General features: G+C 36.6%; 1 protein-coding gene across 1 annotated transcript in view; it reads right to left on the bottom strand.

Annotated features, from left to right (window-relative positions):
- Window positions 1-21,516, bottom strand: part of MTREX (Mtr4 exosome RNA helicase) — a 127,634-nt gene that overhangs the window by 74,605 nt on the left and 31,513 nt on the right. Inside the window, 10 exon segments of the mRNA XM_017874186.1 lie at window positions 984-1,085; window positions 3,177-3,287; window positions 4,843-4,922; window positions 7,457-7,588; window positions 9,350-9,452; window positions 9,911-9,950; window positions 9,952-10,007; window positions 11,073-11,197; window positions 12,723-12,813; window positions 14,295-14,469. Coding sequence (XP_017729675.1) covers window positions 984-1,085; window positions 3,177-3,287; window positions 4,843-4,922; window positions 7,457-7,588; window positions 9,350-9,452; window positions 9,911-9,950; window positions 9,952-10,007; window positions 11,073-11,197; window positions 12,723-12,813; window positions 14,295-14,469 — 1,015 coding nt within the window.

The raw sequence follows: 21,516 nt of genomic DNA, 5'->3' as shown, positions 1-21,516 counted from the left end.
TTTCTGCTTAGCAAATTCTCATCTGCTGTTACTTATTTTAAGGACTGCCTTTCTATGAAGCATTCCCTGACCCCCAACTGACTTCGTTTCTTATGCTATATCCCTGTACATACTTCTCACAGTGTTCACAGCATAACATTTTATTGTATATCTGTCAAAAGAAACAAGTCTGTATAGTCTTTTTGCTGTTTCTACTTCAGCATCCCAGTCATCTTCCATAAATTTAGAACATCTTTAGAGTTCTAAATTTATATTTTAAGTTTGGTAATTGCTTACTAAATGGGGTACTTGCCTTTTAAATCTGAAGGGCAAAATAGATGCAACTACAGCCACTGTAGTGGTGCTTTAAAACCTTAAACCTTAAGAAATGAAAACTCTATAGACATATTTAAAATGATTTAAAGCATTCATAAATCACTTGCACACTTAACCTCCTATCATCAAACTCCTTCACTTAAAGGAATATCTTTTTTTTGGAGGAGAGGTGGGAGTGAAGGAGTCAGGATAAAAATTTAAGGGAACAGAGGTTTGTTCGATTAATTAATTTATTCAGAGTCAGGGTCTCACTGTCCTCAAGGCTGGAGTACAGTGGTGCAATCACAGCTTACTGGAGCCTTGACCTCCTGGGCTCAAGTGATTCTTCCAACTCAGCCTTTCAAGTAGCTGTGACTACAGGTGCACATCACCACTCCCAAATGAGTTTTGCATTTTTTGTAGAGATGAGGTCTCGCTATGTTGCCCAGGCTGGTCTCAAACTCCTGGCCTTAAATCATCCTCCCACCTAGGCCTCCCAAAGTGCTGTGATCATAGACATAAGCCACCACAAATGGCCAAGAGTCAAGGTTTAATCTTGATGAAATTGTATTAGCTCAGGTTCAAGTTCTTAAGTAGGTTGGACTTAAAATCTCTTAGACTATGTAAACCAGTTATCTGTAGTATAACAAAGATAAAAATTGTTTCGATATATGAATTGCTTTACTTACCCATCGGAAATCCTTCCCATCAAATTTGCGCGCATTTGTAAATAACACAGTTCTAGCTGGCATGTTAATTCCCATAGCAAAGGTCTCCGTGGCAAATAAGGCCTAAGTAAATAAGTAATTCTATAACTAAACATATATTTTAAGCTGAAAACCTAGTTTTATAATTTTAAGTGTTAACTAAATATATTAATTTTAAAATTAATGAGACCCTACAAAATAAAAAACAATATGCTATTCTCAAACCTATTTTGTATTTTATATATAAAATTATTAATTAACATTTAATGTCTCTCATAGCTCAGAAATTTGGTAATTCAGAGAAAACAGACTTTCTTAAATTCTAACAGTGCCAACTAGAGAGAATGCACACTGGTCTTACGAACAAAGCTTTAGGTCATAGAATATTTTTCTAAACACAAATACATTTCCTGGCCTTTGCAACTGATGACGCAGTGATTTTGAGGACCACTTCAGTATTAGAAGATCTCTCAAGGAAGACTAGAATCAGTGACTCTGTAACACACTTCTAAGACCAACAAAAATAGTGGTTTAGGTACAAAAAGATACACATATAAGTAAAGTCACTGAAGTACTATATTCTCCAGGAAAGAAGTAAAAATATTTTAGTTCATCATCTCAACAGCATATTATTCATTCATTAAAAAGAATAAAGAAGAATCTGACACGATGAAATTATATAACAAGGGCAGTGTATAATGACTTTTTTTGTTGTTTACAAAATGACTAATTCATTATCTGTATGTATACTAGTAGGTATTTCTGGTAAGTGATGGGATGATCTTTCATTTTTTTACTTTACATACAACTGCTCTATTTGAATTTTACAACCAGCAAGCACTGCTTATGTTTTAAAAGATCCTTTAAAAGTGGGGCTCAGCAAAATATATAATCTAGAAGGGACATACCAGGGTCTAGGTATAAATATTGGCCAATTCTTGCTCTAAATGACTTCAAATATTTTCTTCAAGATAAGTAAATTTATTTTAAATATTCTACTTAGTGCTGAGGTTCTCACAATAAATCTCACATATGATTTTTTAAATACTAACAATTTTTAAACATAAAATAACGCATGAGGCTGGGCATAGTAGCCTATAATCCCAGCACTTTGGGAGGCTGGGTGGGAGGATCACTTAAGGTCAGGAGTTCAAGACCACCCTGGCCAACATGGTGAAACCCCGTCTCTACAGAAAAAAAAAAAAAAATTAGGTTGGGCGTGGTGGTATGCTCCTGTAGGCCCAGCTACTTGGGAGGCTAAGGCAGAAGGATCACTTGAATCCAGGAGGCAGAGGTGCCACTGCACTCCAACCTGGGTGACAGAGCAAGATTCTGCTTCAAAATTAAAAAAAAAAAAAGTATGACTCATATATAGACTTATGATTACATTTTGATGTTGTTTCCCATCTTTAATATCCCATTTCTCGGTATAAATATCAGTATCATTAAAAAAATGAAATCAGATGCTCTCTGGTTTAAATTAGAATATTCAAAAAACTCTCTTTCCTAAGTCTAACCAGCAATTTCCTTGTCTTCTCTAAACTAATCCTTTTATTCTGTATATAGAAAGAAGTTTACAATCCCAGGTTTAGTAATTAAATACACCTTCTGCAACATTCTGTGGTATCCAATAGTGTTACCACTACATTCTTTGTTTTTGTTCTTGTTTTTGAGACAGTTTTGCTCTTGCTGTCCAGGCTGGAGTACAATGGTGTGTCTCCACTCACTGCAACCTCCGCCTCCCAGGTTCAAATGATTCTCCTGCCTCAGCTTCCCTAGTAGCTGGGACTACAGGTGCCCACCACCACGCTTGGCTAATTTTGTATTTTTAGCAGAGACGGGGTTTCTCCACGTTGTCAGGCTGGTTTCAAACTCTCGACCTCAGGTAATCCGCCCACCTTGGCCTCCCAAAGTGCTGGGATTACAGGTGTGAGCCACTATACCCGGCCACCACTACATTCTTCAAGAAAGGAAACAAATGGGTTTTTTTAATCTACACTCCAAGATTTATTTAAGTATAACAGCATATATAAACATCAAGTTCATTATTTAAGTCATTTCATTAAGCCTTGTGAAACACACACACACACAACTGCCTATAAACAATATTCTCTAATTTTCAGACTTTTCATACAACACAATATGGGGGCATAAAAAATAAAAATAAAACCATACCTTTATCAATCCTTCAGAAAAGAGAATTTCTATAGTTTCTTTCAAAATAGGAAGTAAACCACCATGGTGAATACCAATTCCCCTCTTCAAAAGAGGAAGTACATGTTCTACCTGTGATTTTGGAATAACACTGATTTTACATGTGAGAATATGGTTTTTAAAATGTTAAACTAACTCAATTAAGAAAAACGAGTAAATAATGCTTTCTCTTTAAAGAAACTTACTAAAATCTTTCCAGAATAAAAGCAAAACACAAATCTATATTCTCATAGATTATTACATTCAATATAATTCTCGCCTAGCTCATATGAAAGGCATACAGTAAATATACAAATGTTTCGCTGACTTAAACTTTCCAGGATCACTTCATCTCCTCAAAAAAAATTACACGCTACGGGGGCAGTTTTTGCCTGTAGAAAATAAACTTAAAAGATACTGGCAACTCAAACCCCCCAAAAATAAATCACTATAACACATATTTAACATGAATATGTACTTAATCTAAAAATAAATCAATTATTGAAGAATTACTTTAACAATCTATCAAATGCCATTAAATACTTCATACTAGAAGTGCGCGTAACAAAGATGTATAAAAACATGGCTCAGCCCTCAGATACTACTAATTCAGCCAGGAAGAAAAGCTACAAAAATGTTTATACATTAAATACCCTTTTTAAACAGCAAGAAACATGTTACCACAGTCTTATGGAAAATCCCTTACAAATCAAGGCATTCATCTGTAAAGGAAAGTATGATGACCTCCCAATGTTTCTTTTCACCCAAAAGAACTTTCATACCAGTCTAACGCACTATTTCTCAGCTCTGGATGCACAGTAGAATCACCAGGGGAGCCTTTAAAAGATTCTGATGTCCAGGTTGCACATCAGACCAATTAAATCAGAATCTCTGGAAGTGGCACAAAAGCATCAGCATATTTTGGAATTCCCAGGCAATTTCAACAGTCAAAGCAAAAATACACCGGATTAAGGCAAAGTAGGTGTGTTAAATTCCTCATTAAACACATGATTTTCAGTAAGGGTTCTCTCTTATTTTATGTGGTAGCCTTATGGATTAAAAAAGTTAATGACTTAAAACTAGCATTAAATATTCTGTAATACTGAGAACACTAGTAATTTTCACACTATGCTAGCTCTCAAAGTTCCTTCAGGTAGCAAATCTTTCTTCCATTGACTTTTTGAAGTTTAAAGTAAAAGTCAAAGTATCATTTAAGTGCATATCACAACATATATGCCGCAGTGTGTGAAAAGTACAATAGAGTAATAAAACCAAGCAACATAAAGTGAATATAAGAAATCTAGGCCGGGCGCGGTGGCTCAAGCCTGTAATCCGCACTTTGGGAGGCCAAGACGGGTGGATCACGAGGTCAGGAGATCGAGACCATCCTGGCTAACACGGTGAAACCCCGTCTCTACTAAAAAAAAATACAAAAAAACTAGCCGGGCGAGGTGGCGGGCGCCTGTAGTCCCAGCTACTCGGGAGGCTGAGGCAGGAGAATAGCGTAAACCTGGGAGGCGGAGCTTGCAGTGAGCTGAGATCCGGCCACTGCACTCCAGCCTGGGCAACAGAGCAAGACTCGGTCTCAAAAAAAAAAAAAGAAATCTATTAATATCTACACTTTTATCTACTGATACTGAAAATTCACCTGAGGGAGTTTTTTATCTTCATCGGATAAGCAATCAATTGCATTACTGAATACTTCTTCAACCATCTTCTTTTCTTCATCTAGGAGAAAATTCAAGGGTACAGAAAATTCAAGGGTATAGAAATATCAAAATGAGTCAGTGATACCACACTTCACACATAACAAAGAATAAGGATCTAAAGGCCAGGTGTGGTGTCTCAAGCTTGTAATCCCAGCACTTAGGGAGGCTGAGGCAGATGGCTGGCTTGAGGCCAGGAGTTTGAGAACAGCCTGGGCAACATGGCAAAGCCCTGTCTCTGCAAAAAACACAAAAAAATTAGCCAGGCATTGTGGCGTGCACCTGCAGTCCCAGCTACTTGGGAGGCTGAGGCAGGAGGACCACCTGAGCCCGGGAGGCTAAGGCTGCAGTGAGCCATGATCGCACCACTACACTCCAGTCCTGGCAATAGAGTGAGACCCTGTCTCAGAAAAAAAAAAAAAAAAAGAGTCTTTAAAGAGCAAAAGTAAAGAGGTGGCATTTAAAATGGTTAAGGAGAAAGTAGATAAAAATTACCACATAATCAATATAATTCTCTGCCTTTCAAAACATATCTAGTAGACTTAATTCATGAAAAAAAGCACTGTCTTACAAAAATAGTAACAATAACCGCACCTAGTGCTTTACATATAACATGTAAGTCTAACAATTACAGGACACAGGAACTATTATTATCTACATTTTACTACTATGTAAAGTGAAGCTTAGTTTTTAATAATTAGCACTACTATTAAATGTGAGAAAAACAATTCCAAAGCCCATGCTCTTTCTTAACCATTGCACTGCCTTCTTGTGCAGTGCAGCAAAGGTAGTTTTTAATAATTAGCACTACTATTAACTGTGAGAACAATTCCAAAGCCCATGCTCTTTCTTAACCATTGCACTGCCTTCTTGTGCAGAGTCTACCAAATAATATGTACTGAATAAATATTTGTTAAACCAAATAAATATTTGTTAAATTAATTAGTATGCAACCTTGCCAACTTTAAGTTTATTTGGCACTTGTAGGTAAAACATTTACGGGCAGAACAATTCAGTCTTTAAAAAAACACAAACTATTATTGGCTTTAGGAGGCTATGATGGCTGTCATTTGTTACTTTTACTCATGGAAAAGTAGGAATTAAAAAAAAAACCTGTCTTGATAAAGAAAACAATACAACTGAAATTAAAACTTGGATGCCTTATGATATTACTTACTTTTCATTGTACTGGATTACACGTGTAAAAGGCAGAGTTGAAAGATAATCAGGTTGGTATTCAGCACACTGCAATTCTTGGCCAGTGGTATGGTTTGAATGTGTTCCCCTAAAGTTAATGTGCTGACCCCTTAATCCACAATACAACAGTGTTGAGAGGTAGGGCCTTTAAGAGACAGGGCCCTCATGAATGGATTAATGCCTTTATCAGAGGAGTGGGTTAGTTATCACTGGTATGGGTTCCTGATAAAAAGATGAGTTCAGCCCCCTTCTCCCACCTTTTGCTCTCTCTTGCATGCTCTCCTGCCCTACTGTCTTCAGCCATGGGATTCCACGACAAAAAAGGCCCTCACTAGATGTGCTGCGTCCCTCAAATTGGATTTCCAGCCCCTTGAACTGTAAGAAATAAATTTCTGCCTTTCATAAATTACCTAGTGATATGGTTTGGCTCTGTGTCCCCACCCAAAACTCATCTTGTAGTTCCCATGGTTCCCATGTGTTGTGGAAGGGAGCCAGTAGGAGATGACTGAATCATGGGGGTGTGTCTTTCCTATGCTGTTCTCATGATAGTGACTAAGTCTCATGAGATCTGATGGTTTTAAAAAATGGGAGTTTTCCTGTACAAGCTCCCTCACTTTGCCTTTTGCCATCCACGTAAGATGACTTGCTCCTCCTTGCCTTCTACCATGATTGTGAGGCATCCCCAGCCACGTGCAACTGTGAGTCCATTAAACCTATTTTCTTTGTAAATTGCCCAGTCTCGAGTACGTCTTTATCAGCATCGTAAAAACGGACTAGTCTCAGCTATTCTGTCACAGCAACACAAAATGGACTAAGATAGCCAGGTTGTGCTACTATCTTAACTGTGTGACTTTAAGTGAATTACTTTTGCAATTAATGTATAGAAACAATTTACCAATTTGCTAGAAGTTATATCACTTTGATTGAGAATTACAAAATAGTTAAGCAAAGGGCAGGTCTTACTGGTTTACACTTCAGTGAGAATGAAGCATAGTATTTTCTATATAGAAGGTGGTCTAACCAAGCTACAAGACCTACCCTTAAGTGGTCAAATAGAGAACCACAATAACTGAGGAGTTTATGATAACAAAGTGTAAGAAGGCATGATTCTAATATTTTTTATAGGGTTCTCCGAATTTTAAATAGAACAATGTACTCATATCTTTCAATAAAAGGAGAAGAAAGGAAAGAAAGTATAAGTCAAGGCTCTTTAAAGCTTTTACAAATGTGCTGAGTACTGCTGTAAGTGTAAGGTGAATGGCATATCCTAGTAATACATAACAGATAAAAATATCACTAGAAATATATTTTACACTTGTTTTCACATAACATTAAAATGATACTGAAATGATGTAGTACCTGTGTTGAAATCTAATTTGGTCATTTGAAGTGCATAGGCTTCACAATCTTTCTTACTAAAACTGAAAATAATCACAGGTTGGAAATTTCTTTCCATAATCATCTTCACAATTTTGAAAACATTTGATGGTCCTGCAAAAAGAGTAAATAACACACCAAAATTAACTCAAAATAGATCACAGATCTAAATTTAAAAGCTAAAACTATAAAACTTTTAAAAGAAAATATAGTAATAAATCTTCCTGATCTTGGGTTAGACAAAGCATTCTTAGATATGACAACAAAAGCATAAACAACGTAAGAAAAAAAATGCATGAACTGGACTTCATCAAAGTGAAAAACTTCTGTGATTTCATGGACACCATCAATAAAGTAAAAAGACAACCTCAAACAGAATGGGGGGAAACATTTGCAAATCGTCTATCTGATAAGGGTCTAGTATCCAGAATATGTAAAGAACTATCATAATTCAACAACAACAACAACAATGTTCAACATCATTAGCCACCAGGGAAATGTAAACTGAAACTACATTAAGATACCACTTCACATCTAATAGGATGACTATAATCAGACATACAACACTAAGTATCATGGAAAAATTATATGTGAAAAAATTAGGTCCATCAGATTATACTACTATCTTCCCAAATAGGAAATCAGGGCAAAATACATAATCTGAGTTTCAATTACCCATTACCTAGCCCAGGGATGCTGTAATTACAGAAAGATGCCTCTGTTTATATGGAGGAGGCATATGGTAATACAAAGGATATAGAGAAAATGGAACCCTCATACATTCCTGATGAAAATGTAAAATGGTATAGCCACTTTGGAAAATACTTTGGCAGTTTCTCAAAAGGTTAAACATAGACTTTCCATATGGTGCAGCAATTCCACTCCTAGGCATATATCCAGAAGAAAACACCTATTCACACAAAAACTTGTATTAAATAGTACATTGCATCAATGTTTATAGCAGCTAACGGTCAAAAACTAGAAACAACCCAAAAGTCCATCCAATGATGAATGGAGAAACAAAATGTGGTATATCCATACAACGAAATGTTATTTAACCATGAAAAGGAATGAGTACATATAGCATAAAATGAACAAACCAGCCGGGCACAGTGGCTTACACCTGTAATCCCATCACTTGGGAGGCCAACGTGCGCAAATCGCTTCAGGTCAGGAGTTCAAGACCTGCTTAGCCAACATGGTGAAACCCCGTCTCTACTAAAAATACAAAAATTATTCATGCATGGTGGCAGGTGCCTATAATCCCTAGCTACTCGGCAGGCTGAGGCAGGAGAATCACTTGAACCTAGGAGGCAGAGGTTACAGTAAGCCAAGATAGCACCAGTGTACTCCAGCCTGGGTGATAGAGCAAGACTCTGTCTCAAAAAAATAAATAAAATAAAATAAAATAAAATAAACGAACTTTGAAAACATTATGTGAAGAGAAAGAAGCCAGTTGCTCCAAACATATGAAATGTACAGACAAGGGAAAGCCACAGAGATCAAAAACAGGCTAATGATTAGCTAAGTCTGGGGATGAGAAGGGAAAGGCTGGGGGAAAGGGAAAATAACTGTTAATGTGTACTGGGTTTCTTTTTGGGATATGAAAATATTTTGGAACTAGACAGTGGTGATGGCTGCACAACTCTGTAAATATACTGAAGACTACTGAATTGTATACTTTAGATGAGTGAATTCTATAGCATGTAAATTATACTTAATGTCATACAAAAAAGATAAATATTTATTCAATTTTATCATATATCATCTAGACCTTTACATAGCTTGAGAAAAAAAACTAAGACAAAAAATGTCAGAGTAATTTGAATACACAATTTACATGTAAAATTATCTCAAAGCAAAGTTCCAAATTACCTTTTGTTCCTCCTTTCCGCCCTTTCTGGTCTCCTTTGGCCAAATCACCTGCATCTCGAAGCACTTGCATTGCAGTATTAAAATTATCTTCTCTGAAGTCACCCTGGCATCACAAATTTTTTCTGTGTAACTTCACTAATATTTAACCATAATTCAAACATTTTTAATACATAAGGCTTCCTCAAATAAAATAATTTAGTATAATAATGAAAGCCACTAAAATAGTCCAAACATGATCTATGGTAAGAGGTATTAAAAGGTGAAAAAGAAGTAATAAAAAATGGAGAAAAGCAAAACATAAGATATCTGAAACATGTCCAGAACTCCTATTCTCTAGGCATTTTTAAATACTGGGAAGGAGGGAAATCTGACTCATGCATAAGAAAAACAAGTCTCAAATATAATGTTTGAAAAAAAACACACAAAAAAATCAAGATTGATTAAAACTAAGACACAGAAATGTATCTCTGCCTTTCTTCTCTAATTCTAAATTAAAAAAAAAAACCAAGATATTAACAATAAAGCATGACATTACAGATTTAAAAGCACAATTACTCTTACATTTTCATCAACCACAAGATGCAGGCCATCTCCCCTGCTGGAAAATGTAGTGTTGCAATGGAGTGGGTCGATAATCTGTGTAAATTACATGACAAGGCTGTAAAAAGAAAGAAATAATTAAACATACAGAATTTTATTTCTTCAAAATAAAACCATACCTTAGTCCAATCTAAAAGCTCTTAAGAAAATCAAGTAATGAATTCAACATTTCAAAGAGAAAATACTTCAAAAAACTCACTAAAACCCAGGCAAGAGAAAAATGTAGAAAAATTAGGTCTATGAAATTATACTACCATCTTCCCAACTTACCAATTCCCTAACCAGGGCTAAATACATGACCTGAGTATCAATTACCCATTACCTAGCCCTGGGACGCTGTAATTATGGAAAGATGCTTATTTTTCTACAGAGGAGGAGTACGGTGATACAAAGGATCCATGAGCTAAAATGGAACTTTTCTGCCCCACCGAGGCTTTTCAAAACCTTAGTATAAAGCAGCAGGTTGATCTAGCTTCTCCCCAAGATCCATTGGGTTTTTCTACCCTACAGAAGCAATATGGGAGAATGTCATAAAAACACGATCAGGGAGCTTATAAACAGATAAATTCATGACAGTATCAGTATAAAGGAAAATTAAGGGCAGAAAAATAAAAGCAAGAATAAATTCAGTATACGTAAACAAATGTCTGTTACAAGCCTATACAGATGCTAAAGTCAGACTAGAAAGGCAAAACAGAAACAGTCAGTAAAAAGTTTGTGTTTACATGACAAAAATCAAATCAAATGCTCAAGAGATGCCCAGCTTTTCCTGGCACCAAAGCATTAGGGGAAATTCTGTGTACTCATGGATAACTATCTAAGTAAATGCAGTAGTTTCTAAACCTGGCAGATCATCAGATCAACTTGGGAAATTTTGAAAATAGGAGCTCCCAAGGCACTATTCCCTGAGATTTAGATATAGAGGGTTTGTGATGGGGCTCAGAAGTCAACATTTCTAAAAAGCTAGTCAGTTGATTTTGATAAGCTGCTTGATTTGAGAAGTAGTTTGCCATTAAAATTTTATTATTCTGGACAACATCAGGAAAAAAGCATAGGGAGAGTAGAGCAAGGCTAATCTGTAATATTTTGAAAATTGAAGACATCAAAAAGGAAGGAAAAATACCTGTTTATGTAAATGGCAAATCCATTCAGCAAACTGTCGGGCATTTGGAATAGTAGCCGAAAGAAAGACATAGTGGACGTTATCAGGAAGCAAAATAATAGTTTCTTCCCATACTACACCACGTTCTGAAAAAAATAAATATAAACTTTGGACTACAGTTGGACTACAGTGTCACTCTGTGATAGCATCTAAAATTACATTCTCTGAAGTTTCATAGTTAGAAATGCAGACTTTACCCAAGAATATTTTAAGCCATAGAACCTTACTGAAAACAATTTCTCACCATTAATCTATCCAGTAGAAAATTAGTAGACTAAACCACTATAAATACAATGTACTCTGAAATAGCCTACAAAGAGCAATTCCAGGGTTAATCTTTCCAAACAACCTAACAAGAGCCTCAATGACAAGGCAGCGGAACAGTATTTCTATTGCACAGCATTGAAAAGTAATGGTTACTGACTTGTAGAAAGTTGTAGCAACAAATTTAGAAGATACTATTACTATTCCAGACTGCATCGTTCACCCAAATTATCCTTGTGATCATCCGGAGATAAAAGAAAGACTTGATGAACGATAAAACTGTAAGCCATTTTTATTAAAATGGAAAAAGTTTGACAGTTTCCCTCCTAAAATAAATCAACAAAGGATTTCTGATTCTAAAACCAAAACAACTCTGTTAAGAGCTTAATTTTATAAATTTGGAAAGGGTGAAATATTCAAAGGGTAAATGATTTCTTAAATTCTATTACTTTCTCCATAAATACAGGCTGATTTAGTGAGCTAGTTTAAATAAAAACCAAATCTTAAGTGTGTACATATTAAACATTTAACTTTTCAATGTGTTTGTTAATGCTAACCCTGCCAGCACCCTAAAATTCCAAGCATACTTACTTTTCCTTACGAGAGTGTAACAGCCTAAGGGGCATTTGTAAGTTTTATTTTGTTCATTTTATTTCATAATCCTCACTTTTTTTTAAACCATAAACACGTATTTTATAGTTACTGAACTAAATAAAAATCAGGAAAGTTAACTTTGCAAGCTAGAAGTTTTAGAAATTCTACAACATTAGTTCTATTGGTGAGCTCTCTATTAGAAGCATGCCAGCTTTTAATTTATTTTGCTTTATTTGAATTTGCATTCCTCACCCAGCAAAAGTTACTATTAAGGAGCTGTAATTGAATGAAATCTTAATGGAAAAATAATATCATGTTGTCCACAATTTAAAGAAGCAAGGCCAGTGTGTGGTTCACGCCTGTAATCCCAGCACTTTGGGAGGCCAAGGTGGGAGGATCACTTGAGTCCAGGAGTTCAAGACCTGCCTGCTCAACATTGTGAGACATCATCTCTACTAATAAAATAAATAAAAATTAGCCAGGCATGGTGGTACACGCCTGTCGTTTCAGCTACTTGGGGAACTGAGATGGGAGATCAAGTCTGCAGTGAACCATGATGCTAACACTGCACTTCAACCAGGGCAACATAGTGAAACTCTGTTTCAAAAATAAATACATAAATAAATATAAAGAAGCAAGTTTATTGAACCCGAGTCACACAAAAACTAGAAGCAAAATTTAACAATAACTTGCCCAAAATTCCTAATGTCATTCTAAAGGGAAACACGATATATATTTCAACACTGAATATACCTGAATCTCTCATATAATGAATTTCATCAAATATAACCCAAGCAACTTCTCGCATAACTTCAGAACCTCTGTAAAGCATACTTCTCAAAATCTAAAGAAAAAAGTGAAGAATTTATTTAGTTGGATTCTGACATAACAGCTAATAGACAAAAGTTGTTTTTTCCAACGAGGAATTGTGGATGTTTTTTATTAAGTGGAAATATTAAAATAATTTTAAAGGGTTACAGAACTTACTATTTAACAAATATTAACAAAAGTAATATTATATTGTTGTATATTTATATATTATATATTCCTTTTCTCATAAAAAACAAAGTAAATGGCTTCTAAACAGTTACTAATCAGATACAATCCACAGAGAGAATTATCACCCCTACTCTTCATATGTCTAGAATATGACACAACTTCCTTCTATATATAGCACCATCCCAAGATTCACACTTTCTAAAATATAAGTACAACTTAAATTATCCTCTATTCAAAACACTGGATCATCCCTGAGTGTTTGCCCATTTTTTTTCTGCCTCGTTTTCTTGCAACATGGATACTTCCTGGCAACTGTTATCCTAATTTTTGGAGTTAATGAAAACCTTCCACAGATGAAAGAAAGTTTTGAAAATGAAAAATAAACTTCCATGAGGCGACAAAATGAAAAGTGAGCAATGCTTTTGGCTGGTTCTCCAAACCAGAAGCTAATTTATGCTCACCATTATACCATGTCCTTGGAAAATGCAAAGATATAATTAAAGTAAGTACAAAAATACTTAGTAAAGATAGCTAATCATGTCCAAAACTTAAGATATTATAAGTATATGCAAAACTTAACTGCAATTATGGGAAGAAGGCAAACATAATACTGTACTCTTTAGAAAATCAGTTACTCAGCCAGGTGCAGTGGCTCACACCTGTAATCCCAGCACTTTGGGAGGCCGAGGCAGGTGGATCCTGAGGTCAGGAGATTGAGACCATCCTGGCTAACATGGTGAAACCCCATCTCTACTAAAAATACAAAAAATTAGCTGGGTGTGGTGGTGAGGGCCTGGAGGCTGAGGCAGGAGAATGGCGTGAACCCAGGAGGCGGAGCTTGCAGTGAGCCGAGATCGTGCCACTGCACTCCAGCCTGGGTGACAGAGCGAGACTCCATCTCAAAAATAAATAAATAAATAAATAAATATCAGTTACTCATCTACTTGTATCAACACTGAGATATAGAAGGCAAAATCACATGAAGAGTCACTATTTACATAAAACTTCATTTACATAAAACATTCAAATCCTTAAAACTATGTATATAAAACCAATAAAATATTTTCATGTCATCGACAGTAATAAACTTTAAAAATACTTGAAGAAAAAATGTATCTATGAGACAAATAACAAAGTATAGTAATGTAGAAATTTAATATCAGAACATTTTAAGATAAATTTTATCCATTTTGGCTAAGTCTAATCAGAAAATAAAGTATTATACTTTACTTAAGTAGAGCAACCAATAAAACATCCCATGTTCTAACTGAATAGTTACATTAATTTAATTAAAAACGAAGTCAGATGAGGCACTATATGAATTACCTCTGTGGTCATAACAAGACAAGATGCCGTAGGATTAATAGTAACATCACCAGTCATCAAACCAACGTCTTGAAATTCTTCATACATTTCACGGTATTTTTGGTTACTCAGAGCCTTAATTGGGCTGGTAAATATTACACGCTGCTTTTCCCTTAAGGCCAATGCGATGGCATACCTACAAATGTGAAAACAAATAATCATAAAACTTTTCCTTTAAATGATGACTTTAAAAATTCTGTTAATATTTAAATTGTGTCCAAATTTTCCCTAATTACTTACCTTGAATGAACTTTGAAGAACACTAACACCATATCTATTATACTAATAATTATAATAAATATGACATAGAGTGATCTAAAACCATTTTAACTCTGGTCACTTAATCACTAACACTAACAGATCACTAACAGTTACCCTATTTCTTGCAAGGAAAATACCTACGGTTCTAAGATGGGTCTACAAAAGTTCAGAGCCTCTGTTCATACATACACAGATGATAAAGTGCTTATAGCCCCTGGAGAATGAAGTGTTTCCTCAAGTTTCACAAATAAGTTAATCTATATGTATTCTTTTCCCACACATAACAGTTAACAAGTCAGTCCTCTGAAAATTATGGTAGGTTCTGATTATGGAAATTTTTTTCCATAGCTATTAACAGAACACAATAGAGCAGTTTTGTTGTTCTTTAAATATAGACAATGACATCAGCATTAAACTTAACATTATAGTAGATCCTCCTTATTTAAGATTCAGCTCCTGCCCAGAACAGGCTTATTATAATGTATTTGGGGAAATAAAAATAACATTCATCCCAGCCATCCCCGAAAATAGTGAAATAAGCAATTTTTTAAAAATCGGGAAGCTGTCTAAACATCAAATATGAATTTTAAGAACATACATGAAACAGAAATGCTACATATATTATCTAAACTTTTTAAGAAAAAAAATTGCAAGGTATAAAAAGAAACAGGAAAGTATGATCCGCATGTAGGAAAAAAGAAGCAGTCACAAGAAACTGTCTCAAAAAGGAACCAAAACTATTAACAACATAATCAAATGGAAAGTCTACAGATTAGGCCGGGTGCAGTGGCTCGCACCTATAATTCTAGCATTTATGGAGGCTGAGGTGGGTGGATCACATGAGGTCAGGAGTTCGAGACCAGACTGGCCAACATGGGGAAACGCTGTCTCTACTAAAAATACAAAAATTAGTCAGGCGTGGTGGTGGACATTTGTAATCTCAGCTACTTGGCAGGCTGAAGAAGGAGAATTGCTTGAATCCAGGAGGTGGAGGTTGCAGTGAGCCAATATCATGTCATTGTACTCCAGCCTGGGGATAGAGTGAGACTCTGTCTCAAAAAGAAAGAAAGTCAGTCTACAGATTAACAATCAAAAGGAAAAATTCACTAGATGAGCCCATAAGCAGATCTGTGATGACTGTTACCAATGAACATGAAGATAAATTGAGATAAATTATCAAATCTGAAGAGAAAAAGAAATAGAAGAAAAATAAGAGACACTTAGAGATCTGCAAGACATCCTCAAGTATCCCAAAGGAAATTCCAAAATGAGACAGAGGTAGGAAAAAAAGTAACAACAAAAAACTTCATTTGTTTAAAAGACATTACTCTAGAGATCCAAGAAGCTCAATTAACACAGGAGTAAAAAGCAAAAAAGAACCATACCTAGAAACATCATAGTTAAACTGCTAAATGACAAAGCCAAAGAGAGTCTTTGAAAAACTGCAACAGAAAAACTCAACACATAAAAGAGAACAACATAATTAAGGCTGACTTCTCATCAGAAACAATGGAGTAGAATGAAACAGTATCAGTAGAATGATGTATCTGGAGTTGAAGGGAAAAAAAAATCTGTCAACCAGGAACTCTATATCCAGTGACACTGCCCTTCAAAAATGAAAGCAAAATAAAACTACTCTGTAAGACATATTTGTTAAAAACCCTTCAAACTGAAAGGAAATAAAACCATAAAACAGAACAATTAAGACTATTTATGTATATACAGGCATATATAAAACTTTTATCATTTAATATTTTTAGAAAACACAATATAAAGCAATGATTATATTGTACTACAGATACCATATTACTAGATTTACAGCATATGTAGTTGAAATGTAAGAGAGTATTAAATAGTACAAAAATGAGAAGAAAATATGACGGCAAGTTTTCAGTATTTTCCATAAATTGTGATTGTGATTTAGTTAAACCTGCACACTGTAAGCCCCAAAATAACCACTAAAAACATAACTCAAAGAAAGCTAAAAAGTCAAAAGAGAAATTAAAATGGTACACTAAAATGGTACACTATTTGTTAAACAAAATAGAAGGCAGTAAAGGAGGAAAAATAAGGATTAAAAAAAACATGAGAAATACACCAAAAGACTCCCAAAACCAACAACAAAAGGCAAATATAAATCCAACCATATCAATCATTAAATTAAATTACTGAAATTTCATGAAGTATTTTCTCTAAGCACAAATTAAATTAGAAATAAACGGCTAAGTATATGGAAAATCATGTTTGAAAAGTAAACAACATACGAGGGAACCAAGAGAAATGAAAAAATGGAATGAAAATGAAACACAGTATTATCAGTTTACAGGATGCATTTTAAGCAGTACTAAGAGGTAAATTTTATAGTTTTATAGAAACACTTATATTAAACATAAAGAATTATCTAAAACTTCAAGAAATTTCTACACCAGGCACAGTGGCTCACAGCTGTAATCCCAGCACTTTGGGAGACAGAGACGGGGTATTGCTGAGCCTAGGTGTTCAAAGCAGCCTGGGCATCATGGCGAAATCCCATCTCTTAAAAAATATATATATACTTGGCCAGGTGTGGTGGCTTGCACCTGTAATCCCAGCACTTTGGGAGGCTGAGGCAGGAGGACTGCTTGAGCCCAGAAGTTCAAGACCGGTCTGGGCAACACAGACCCTGTCTCTACAAAAACAAACAAACAAACAAACAAACAAAAAAAACAAAATTAAATAAATAAATAAAATTAAAAAATTAGCTGGGTGTGGCAGCACATGTCTGTACTCCCAGCTACTAAGGAGGCTGAGGTGGGAGCATCAATTGAGCCTGGGAAGGTGAGGCTGTAGTGAGCCATAATCATGCCATTGCATTCCAACCTGGTTGAGACCCTGTCTCATAAAAGAAAAAAATAAATTTCTGGATAGACACGGTATACCAAAATTGGCTTTAAAAAACAGGAAATTAAATTAGGAACTAAAAATCTTCCCACAAAGAAATGCCTAGGCTTAAATGGCTTCACTAGTGAATTCTATCAAACATTTAAGAAGTATGCCAAATACACAAAGCCTTACGGAAAACAGACCAGGAGGGAACACTTCCAGCTTCCAGTTTACTTTAAGAGATCAGTATTACTCCAACACCAATGCCAAAGACTTTATAAGAAAATGACATACCGTTAATCCTCATGATGACACAAAAGTCTAGAATAAAACAGAGTCAGCTCTCTATACATGCAGGTCCTGAGGACTGAAAATATACTACTGTATTTGCAAGATGAGGAACCCATGGATACAGAGAGACAACTATTCATATCTGAAGATTCCACAGGGCCTACTGCAGAAATTTGAGCTTCTGTGGATTCTGCTATATGAGGGGGTCTGGGAACCAATCCTCCTTGGATAATGAGTGACAACCGTACTGGCAAACTGAAATTGGCAACATACACAAATGATCATCTGCCATAAACAACCAGATTTATTCTAGGAATACAAGGTTGGTTTAAAAATCAGAAAATTTAATATAGTACTCTAAGAGAATAAAAAGCTAATACCACATGATTTCCTCAGTAGATGGAAAATTCATTTCACAAAATACAACATATTTTGATAAAAATTCTCAATTTTTTGTTTACTTTCATTTATTCCCTACTAAGACCAGAAAGAAACAACTTCATTCTCATAAAGAGCAACCAGCATAAAACAGCTAATATAATTAATGCTGAAAGACTGAACGTTTTCTTCCTCATATCAAAAATAAGGCAAGGATGTCCACTCTCACTACTATCCAATATTGTACTAGATATTGCCAATGCAATAAAAAAGACACACATATTGAAAAGGAAGTAAAACTGTCTTTTTTCACAGGCAATGTTACCATCTATATAGAAAGTCATATGGAATGTACGAAAAAATTAATGAAACTTAAGGAAACATAATAAGGTTGCTGGATAAAATATCAATATATAGGCCGGGCGCGGTGGCTCACGCCTGTAATCCCAGCACTTTGGGAGGCCAAGGCGGGTAGATCATGAGGTCAGGAGATCGAGGCCATCCTGGCTAACACTGTGAAATCCCGTCTTTACTAAAAAATACAAAACAAAATTAGCCGGGTGTGGTGGCAGATGCCTGTAGTCCCAGCTACTCGGGAGGCTGAGGCAGGAGAATGGCATGAACCGGGGAGGCGGAGATTGCAGTGAGCCGAGATCATGCCACAGCACTCCAGCCTGGGCGACAGAGCAGGATTCCGTCTCAAAAAAAAAAAAAAAAAATTGTATTTCAATATACATGCTATTGGTAATCCAAATATAACCTTAAGAAAAAATGTGGAGGCGGCACCCAAGATGGCCGAATAAGAACAGCTCCAGCCTCCAGCTCCCAGCCTGAGCGACACAGAAGACGGGTGATTTCTGCATTTTCAACCGAGGTACTGGGTTTGTCTCACTGGGGCGGGTCAGACAGTCCATGCTGGTCAGTGGGTGCAGCCCGACCAAAGAGAGCTGAAGCAGGATGAGGCATCGCCTCACCTGGGAAGGGCAAGGGGGAAGGGAATTCCTTTTCCTAGCCAAGGGAAACTGAGACACACAACACCTGGAAAATCGGGTAACTCCCACCATAATACTGCGCTTTACCAAGGGTCTTAGCAAACGGCACACCAGGAGATTATATCCCAACTGGCCCAGAGGGTCCCACGACCACGGAGTCTCCCTCATTGATAGCACAGCAGTCTGAGATCTAACTGCAAGGTGGCAGCCAGGCTGGGGGAGGGGCGCCTGCCATTGCTGAGGCTTCAATAGATAAACAAAGCAGCTGGGAAGCCCGAACTGGGTGGAGCCCACCGCAGCTCAAGGAGTCCTGCCTGCCTCTGTAGACTCCACCTCTGGGGACAGGGCATAGCCAAATGCAGCAGAAATTTCTGCAGATTAAAATGTCCCTGTCTGACAGCTTTGAAGAGAGTAGTGGTTCTCCCAGCATGGAGTTTGCGATCTGAGAATGGACAGACTGCCTGCTCAAGTGGGTCCCTGACCCCTGAGTAGCCTAACTGGGAGACATCCCCCACTAGGGGCAGACTGACACCTCACACCTCACACGGCCTGGTACCCCTCTGAGACGAACCTTCCAGAGGAACGATCAGGCAGCAACAGTTGCTGTTCAGCAATATTCACTCTTCTGCAGCCTCTGCTGCTGATACCCAGGCAAACAGGGTCTGGAGTGGACCTCAAGCAAACTCCAACAGACCTGCAGCTGAGGGTCCTGAGTGTTAGAAGGAAAACTAACAAACAGAAAGGACATTCACACCAATACCCCATCTGTATGTCACCATTATCAAAGACCAAAGGTAGATAAAACCACAAAGATGGGGAAAAAGCAGGGCAGAAAAGCTGAAAATTCTAAAAATCAGAGCGCCTGTCTCCCTCCAAAGGAACGCAGCCCCTCACCAGCAACTGAACAAAGCTGGACGGAGAATGACTTTGACGAGCTGAGAGAAGGCTTCAGATGATCAAACTTCTCGAAGGTAAAGGAGGAAGTTCGAACTCATCGCAAAGAAGCTAAAAACCTTGAAAAAAGATTTGACGAATGGCTAACTAGAATAACCAATGTAGAGAAGTCCTTAAATGACCTGATAGAGCTGGAAACCATGACACAAGAACTACGTGACAAATGCACAAGCTTCAGTAACTGATTCGATCAACTGGAAGAAAGGGTGTCGGTGATTGAAGATCAAATGAATGAAATGAAGCGAGAAGAGAAGTTAAGAGAAAAAAGAGTAAAAAGAAATGAACAAAGCCTCCCAGAAATATGGGACTATGTGAAAAGACCAAATCTATGTCTGATTGGTGTACCTGAAAGTGATGGGGAGAATGGAACCAAGTTGGAAAACACTCTGCAGGATATTAACCAGGAGAACTTCCCCAACCTAGCAAGGCAGGCCAACATTCAAATTCAGGAAATACAGAGAACGCCACAAAGATACTCCTGGAAAAGAGCAACTCCAAGACACATAATTATCAGATTCAACAAACCCAAAATGAAGGAAAAAATGTTAAGGGCAGCCAAGAAAAAGGTCGGGTTACCCACAAAGGGAAGCCCATCAGACTAACAATGAATCTCACGGCAGAAACTCTACAAGCCAGAAGAGAATGGGGGCCAATATTCAACATTCTTAAAGAAAAGAATTTTCAACCCAGAATTTCACATCCAGCCAAACTAAGTTCCATAAGTGAAGGAGAAATAAAAGCATTTACAGATAAGCAAATGCTGGGAGATTTTGTCACCACCAGGTCTGCTCTACAAGAGCTCCTGAAGGAAGCACTAAACATGGAAACGAATAACTGGTACCAGTCACTGCAAAAACATGCCAAAATGTAAAGACCATCGATGCTAGGAAGAAACTGCATCAACTAATGAGCAAAATAACCAGCTAATATCATAATGATGGGATCAAGTTCATATATAACAATATTAACTTTAAATGTAAATGGGCTAAATGCTCCAATTAAAATACACAGACAGGCAAATTGGATAAAGAGTCAAGACCCATCAGTGTGCTGTATTCAGGAGACCCATCTCACGTGCAGAGACACACATAGGCTCAAAATAAAGGGATGGAGGAAGATCTACCAAGCAAGTGGAAAACAAAAAAAGGCAGCAGTTGCAATCCTAGTCTCTGATAAACGGACTTTAACCCAACAAAGATCAAAAGAGACAAAGAAAGCCATTACATAATGGTAAAGAGATCAATTCAACAAGAAGAGCTAACTATCCTAAATATATATGCACCCAATACAGGAGCACCCAGATTCATAAACCAAGTCCTTAGAGATGTACAAAGAGACTTAGACTCCCATACAATAATAATGGGAGACTTCAACACCCCACTGTCAACATTAGACAGATCAATGAGATAGAAAGTTAACAAGGATATCCAGGAATTGAACTCAAC

The sequence above is a fragment of the Rhinopithecus bieti genome, unplaced genomic scaffold, assembly GCF_001698545.2.
Source record: "Rhinopithecus bieti isolate Rb0 unplaced genomic scaffold, ASM169854v2 scaffold_6513, whole genome shotgun sequence".
NCBI lineage: Eukaryota > Metazoa > Chordata > Mammalia > Primates > Cercopithecidae > Rhinopithecus > Rhinopithecus bieti.
The sequence above is the reverse complement of the archived record's forward strand: the minus strand, read 5'-3'. Positions and strand labels throughout refer to the sequence as shown.